Source organism: Dipodomys merriami, unplaced genomic scaffold (assembly GCF_024711535.1).
Source record: "Dipodomys merriami isolate MVZ:Mamm:240054 unplaced genomic scaffold, mDipMer1.0.p SCAF_263, whole genome shotgun sequence".
NCBI classification, from domain to species: Eukaryota; Metazoa; Chordata; class Mammalia; order Rodentia; family Heteromyidae; genus Dipodomys; species Dipodomys merriami.
The window spans coordinates 1,587,834-1,595,043 of NW_027204082.1; the positions used below are offsets into that span (position 1 = coordinate 1,587,834).

Here is a 7,210-nt window from a genome sequence, read left to right on the forward strand (position 1 = left end):
ATTTTGTGGCCAGATGGTCCCCTGCAAGGGGAGAAGGATTGGTTTCACCCACAGAGACCTCATTCCCTATGCAGGAAGCCCAGCCAAACCTCTTTTAAATAGGTACATTCAGAGACAAGCATGGAAACATTTACAAAAGCCCCTCTGAGACATCAGTGTTGCCCTTTCCCTTCATCTCCCTCCATCTGCTCTCTGACCCCAAATTACCACCCCCCCCCAACATACACCACCTTCTTAATTTCTCCCTGTTTTCTCTGATGGCTCAGAAATTCATAATGGCTCCCCAACTGTCAACAGACTATGTTTAACACCTTTCTTGGCACTAAAATTCCTGAGAGTTTTTGGACTACCCCTATCTCTTCCACATCCCATACATACTTTGCCTTGCCTTTTCTCCTCCTCTAGTAACATCAACCAATAGCTTAAGAACACATTTGTCTCAGGTTCAAATCCTAACCCTACTACTTAGTTCTTAAGTACTACCTGGCACAAGATACTTAAATGACTGGATGCTCTAGTTTCCTCATTTGTACAGCAGGGATAATGACAGTGGTGATGAAGGAAGGAGATACAGGTAAACTACTTAAAACATATTTATTATTTATACAAGTCACTTCTTTCATGAATCCTACCTTACACCTCCAGTCAATATCTTCTATTTCTTGAATGCTTGACCAGCAGTCAGAAAGGACATCCCAGCTAGAGTTAGGGACTATTTGCTGGGGACTGTTTGCTGGGGACTATTTGGATAGTAATTAGATATTTAAATGATGGCATTCATGTTCTAAAAAATATGGTTTTCAAATTACCTCTACCTCTAGTAGCAATGTTTCACCTCCCAAAAATGCCATGTTTGTACAGTTACAAATCTTGTCTTTTGTATCCAAGTCTTTGAGTCTAGTAGGACTAAAAGCTTTCTGAAGAGCAGAGATCATGTCACAGATATCTAGGACACTGAATTTCCCACCACAAGACCTCAATGAATCATCAAGCCACTGATTATTGAGTTTAAGAGAACATTAAGCTATTACAAAATCTAAAGTAGTAAATGGAGGGCTGAGAATATAGCTCAGTGAGAAAACATTTGCCTAGCATGTGTGAGGCCCTGAGTTCCATCCCCAGCATTGCAAAACATATACCAAACATGTGAAATGAAGACTAAGTAGATCTTTGAAGTAAGTGTTTTTGTCTTTTAATCTACCCTTTCAGCATTCTAATTCCTGGACTTCTTTCCACAAATACATTGGGTTAAATATTGGTAAGAGGAAGGGAATGGGAGCCCAACAATTGAATACAGAGCAAAGCTGGCAAAGGCTCATGAGGCAGAAAAGTCCTCGGTCTCCTATTTCTGATGTGCTACAGAATGGCATCTATCAAGCCGGGGGCTGGACGCCTGTAATCCTAGCTACACAGGAGGCTGATACCTGAGGATCACAGTTCAAAGCCAGCCTGAGCAGGGAAGTCTGTGAGACTCTTATCTCCAATTAACCACTAGAAAACCGGAAGTGGTGCTATGGCTTAAGTGGTAGAGCACCTTCCTTGAGCTGAAGAGCACAGGGACAGTGCCCAAGCCCAGAGTTCAAGCCCCACGACCAACCGGGAAAAAAAAAAAGAAAAGAATGGCATCTACCGTTCTTGTGGCACTAATAACTTCCACCTATTTGAGGCCTCTGGAGAGTCAACATCTCTTTTGAGTGATAACTGTCATACTAGATACACTATAGTTCTGACTCTAGCACCTTCCTGAATATAAGCAGACAATCCAAAGTTACTGAGTTACTGACAGTAGTTTCCATGACATTCAAGACCATTATAAATCTACTACTCAGGAATAAGCTTCAAAGAGCTTACTGTAACTAATGGGCAAGGAATATACCACTCAATTCTAAGAAAATGCTTATTTGGGGCCGTGGATGTAGTGCAGCAATAGTGTTTGCATACCATGCATGAGGTACCAGAGCAAAAGAAAGAGGAAGACAGGAAGGAAGGAGGGCGGGAGGGAGGAAGAAGAAAAGAAAGAAGAAAAAAGAAGGAAGAAAGAAAGAAAGAAAAAGGGGGAGGGGAGGGGAGGGGAGGGGTGGAGAAGGGAAGAGAGGAGAGGAGAGAGGAGAGAGGAGAGAGGAGGAGAGGAGAGGAGAGGAGAGGAGAGGAGAGGAGAGGAGAGGAGAGGAGAGGAGAGGAGAGGAGAGGAGAGGAGAGGAGAGGAGAGGAGAGGAGAGGAGAGGAGAGGAGAGGAGAGGAGAGGAGAGGAGAGGAGAGGAGAGGAGAGGAGAGGAGAGGAGAGGAGAGGAGAGGAGAGGAGAGGAGAGGAGAGGAGAGGAGAGGAGAGGAGAGGAGAGGAGAGGAGAGGAGAGGAGAGGAGAGGAGAGGAGAGGAGAGGAGAGGAGAGGAGAGGAGAGGAGAGGAGAGGAGAGGAGAGGAGAGGAGAGGAGAGGAGAGGAGAGGAGAGGAGAGGAGAGGAGAGGCACTTGAACATATTTAACACAGTCATAATGTCAGCACCGGGTGGGGGAGATGGTCTTCCCAGGAGCAGTTCTTCACCAAGGGGAAGCACAGTATCATTAGGGCCTGCTCCTGGCTTCTCTCCATCTCCTTACTGCTCGATCCTTACTGCTTGGGAGGGTAGAGGGATAAGTGGTAATTCTCTAAGGGAGGTGGGGCTTGAATAGCTAGGTTCTCCTCTCAAGTTCCCTGGGATGAGAGCTGTCTTCATCAGAATGCTGCTGCTGCTGCTGCTGTTCTCTTCCCCATCAATGGGTGCCCAGGCAGATAGTCTGCCATGCTTTATGCTGACAGTGCCCAGTCTGGAAAGTCAGGAAGAGGAGGACCACCTCACTGCAGACACAGCCACATTGTCTCACATCACTTTACAAGGAATGGCTGTGAGGTTTGTCATCTCCTTGCTCCCATGTTAGTTTCTATTCAGAATAGAGAAGAAAAAGGAATGATATTATTGGACTTCTTCAAGACCAACACACACACACACACACACACACACACACACACACACACACACACACACACACACACACACACACACACACACACACCTAATCTTAAAAGAAGAGAGGAAATTCCAGGAAAAGATTCTCTGTCTGTTTCCACACACACACACACACACACACACACACACACACACACACACACACACACACACACACACACACACACACACACACACACACACACACACACACACACACCTAATCTTAAAAGAAGAGAGGAAATTCCAGGAAAAGATTCTCTGTCTGTTTCCATGAGTATCATGTATTTGTACACACTGCACACACATGTACACACACACACACACACACACCCCTAATCTGATCAAGAGGAGTATTCTAAAAGAAGAGAGGAAATTACAGGAAAAGATTCTCTGTCTGTTTCCATGAGTATCATGTATTTGTACACACTGCCCAAGAAATGTGTAAAAATCTACAATTACCCCTTGAGACAGACCTCTCTCCAAACTAACTTGTATCATCCTTTCCAAAATGGGCAAATTGTTTCTAACAGCTGCTACTTGAATACTGGCAGACATTCTTATGATGAAGGAAAAATGTACTGGTGTATAAACAAAGTCTGTACAGTTCATCAGAACAACTATAAACACAGCAAAGACAAAACCCACAGCCCTCTGACACACACATTCCCTACCAACAGCATCAGACTGCCTCCAGATCACTACTAAAGATCAAAGTTTGAATGGCTTACCTGCTTGGCCAGAAAGTAATAGAGAGGCTTCAGGAAATTTCAGAGAGAATAAGTATTCCTCAAAGCATGGCGGCATGGAACTCTGTCCTGTAACTCACATTTTCCACACACTCATCAAACATCAGCAATAGGAAGAACAGAGAAGAGGCAAACTTACGTGCTCCTTCACCTGCTTGGCCACGCTGGGCGACATCATCATGCAACAGAGGCAGACCACCAGGATGAAGTAGAGTGCGTACATGAAGCGGGTCGTCCTGGACTGTCGGACCTTGGGGCAGCAACCGCAGCAGAGGGAGCAGCCAGCAGACCCACAGCAGCAGGCCAACTAGAAAAGGACACAAACATACTCTCAGAGTGTGGTATTGTGACTTAGCAAGAAATGCTTATTTGGTCTTTATGCCAGGTTCTTAGCACTAAAGTTTCTAAAGCCACTGGATTTTTCCATGGAAAGTGGTATTTCACATTTTTATTATTATTTTTTGGTTATTATATAGGCCATGTATGGAGGAGTTACAGTTACATAAGTCAGGTAAAGTGAACATTTCTTTTTGGACAATGTCACCATTTCCCTTGCTTTCTCCCAGTTTTTCCTTCCCATCCCCACCCACAAGTTACATAGTTCATTTTTAACACAGTGGCCAAGGAGTACCATTGCTGCATTTGTTTGTCCTTTGTCCCTCTATTTTTGTGCCTCCTCTTATACTCCCAAAGGGTTTTGTTATTTATAATGAACCCCTTTAAACCACATTTGAGTTTATGCTAATGATGACCTTTGATGACTTCCCCAGGTCACATGGGGATGAGGGCTGGTTGTCCCAGGAAATCAGCTGTGTGACTTGAAGGGTTGGAACATTTAGCCCCCTTCCCCCGTGATTCATAGTTCCCAAGCTACTGAGCGGTATATACATGCCCCTGGGAATGGATGCTCCTGAGCTTCTAACACTTCTGAACCTCAGCCTATGGACCCCTTTAACAGGCTGTTCATTTATATATTTATATTTATATCTTTTATAATAGACAGGTAAATGTAAGTAAAGAGCTTTCTTGAGTTTTACTGAGCTATTCCTGCAACACTAAACTCAAGGAAAGTACAATGGGAGCCCCCAGATTTATCTCCACCCAGAGAGGAATGGGAAAGTCCAGACTAAAACTGGCATGTGAAGTCAGGGCACTAGGACCTTTACTTGTGTGGTCTTCCTTAAGGTAGTATAGAGTTGCATTAAACTTTAGAAGAACAAGCTGACATCATGTACTAAGCTATTACTTTATAGACATTCACCCCAGCCTTAGGCAAGCCAACCTTTCAATACACAAGCTGACGATCCTTCTAGGCACCCTGACCACAGGGCACACAGAGGAGTTTAGAGAGTGATGACATAGCTTTCCAGAACTGGTCTTTAATGAGCACTTAATGGCTTGGGAGATGGCCAATAATAAACAGGAAAGGCACAATTCATTAGAAGTACCACAATCATTGCTCTTCAGCCAAAAAAAAGATTTCTGGGAATGGCTAACAGGAAGAAAAGAAGGAAAGAACTTGACAAATGACAAAGGGAAGAAGAACAAGAAAAACAAGGAATTGGACTCAAGAACAGGACCTGATAAAATTGAGCCGCCAACTATAACAACAACAAAAACAAAACTGTATGAGCCTCAAAACATGCTGGGATGGCCAGGGCTTTACATAGTTCTTCATCTTTAGAGGACACAATGGAAGTCTGCAACCTGAAGCCCAAAACACACTATTTATCAAAACCTCATGTCTCTAAGGGTAAGCTTCCTAGGCTGGTCAGTGGGGCATGGGCCCAGCAGAGTCACAGAACTCCTGATGCACAACTATCACTATATTCACCTCTTATTTGGGGAAAACTAGGTCTTTAATACAGTATAACACAGTAGATCATAGGATTAGCAGCTAAGGCACAAAGTTACACTGTCAAGTCTGTACCCAAGCTTGCTACCTACCACTGAGTAAGTTATTAATCCTTTTAAGTCTCTGTCTCCTCATTTATAAAGCAGAGATGGTAAAAGGACTTAGGCTTACAGTCTCCTGGACTCTCCTTAGATGTTCTCACTTGATATACATGCTGTGTGGGAAGGACCTACAGTAACCATTAAGGAATTTCACAAGGGATTATCCTGGTTGTCATTACAACCAAATCTGGGTGGACTAACACTATATTCCATAGCAAACTGAAGTCATACAGTTCAATTTCTTAATAAGAATTTACATCAAAGTTAGGGCCTTTGCAAAGCTTCAAAACAAGCATTGGTTAAAATACTACATTATAAATATAACATGTAATGAGACTATATTATAGGTTTACAGGTAAGATAACAAATTATAATGCTGTAAGGTTTAGAAATCTTGTCATTTCCCAAGCTGTCTTATTCATTTCATGAAACAGCCACCATTTGAGCCCTTTGTCGTTCAGTATTAATTTTCTACCTCAGAGTTTGCTAACGTCTTCCCTCTCGTTTACATCAGTAATACAAGCCACTTTTTTTTTTTTAAGTTTGAACTCAGGGCCTCAAACTTTCTACGCAGGTACTCTACCACCTGAGCCACACACTAGCACTTTTTGCTTTAGGCTTGTCTTTTTTTTTTTTCTTGCCTGTCCTAGGGCTTGAACTCAGGTTCTGGGTACTGCTGAGCTTTTTGTTTGTTTATTTGTTGCTCAAGGCTAATGTGCTATCACTTGAACCAAAGCTCCCGTTGCAGCTTTTTAATGGTTAGCTAGAAATGAATCTCATGAACTTTCTAGCACAAGCTGGCTTCAAATCACAATCCTCAGCTCTCAGACTCCTGAGTAGGTAGGATTATAGGTCTGAGCCATCAGTTCCTGATGCTTTAGTTACCTTTTGAATAATGTCTTGCATTTTTGCCTAAAACTGTGATTCTACGTATTGCTTCCCACATAGCTGATTTGACAGTCATGAGTCACTATGCCCCACAGTTTTAAATTTTTAGTTGATTTGATATCTTGAAAACATTTTGCCCAGGCTAGCCTCAAAGTAATCCTTCAGGTCTTAGTTTCTCCAACAGCTGGAATTACAGGCATGAACCACCGTGCATGGCTCAAAGGACGGCTCCTGATTTCTAAGACTAGGCCACTGCTTTGTAAAATAAATTTTACTCAGGCTGAACCAAAGGATCACACATATGAAATCCTAAACTACTGCTTGTATTTGTACAGGCTAAATCCTCCTTGTAATTCATTCATACATATTTTTAATCTCCAATTTTATTTATCTTTTCAGATTCACATGCCCAACTTTCTCTCAAATACACATTCTCCCCAGCTGGCTTGACTCTTTGGGCTGTCCTTCCTCGGCCTCCTCAAACTTTTCCCAATTATCTTCCTTCACTGGTTACTCTTAAGCCAAGGCCACAGGTAACTTTTCTTACTATATTTCAATTTTAAATGTGATATCCTACTTAGGAATAGAAAATATTTAAGAAGCAGAGCACATTGCTTAGATCTTAAGTGTCCTC

The 7,210-nt window shown here is 42.7% G+C and overlaps 1 protein-coding gene across 1 annotated transcript in view; it reads right to left on the reverse strand.

The window, feature by feature from the left end:
* Nucleotides 1–6,594, reverse strand: part of LOC138837146 (serine incorporator 5) — a 55,788-nt gene extending 49,194 nt beyond the window's left edge. The window contains exons 1-2 of the mRNA XM_070035944.1: nucleotides 6,574–6,594; nucleotides 3,872–4,039 (exon numbers count right to left, since the gene is read on the reverse strand). Of these exons, the coding sequence (XP_069892045.1) occupies nucleotides 3,872–4,039; nucleotides 6,574–6,594 (189 nt within the window). The remainder of the gene's footprint in view (nucleotides 1–3,871; nucleotides 4,040–6,573) is intronic.
* Nucleotides 6,595–7,210: the final 616 nt, after the last annotated feature.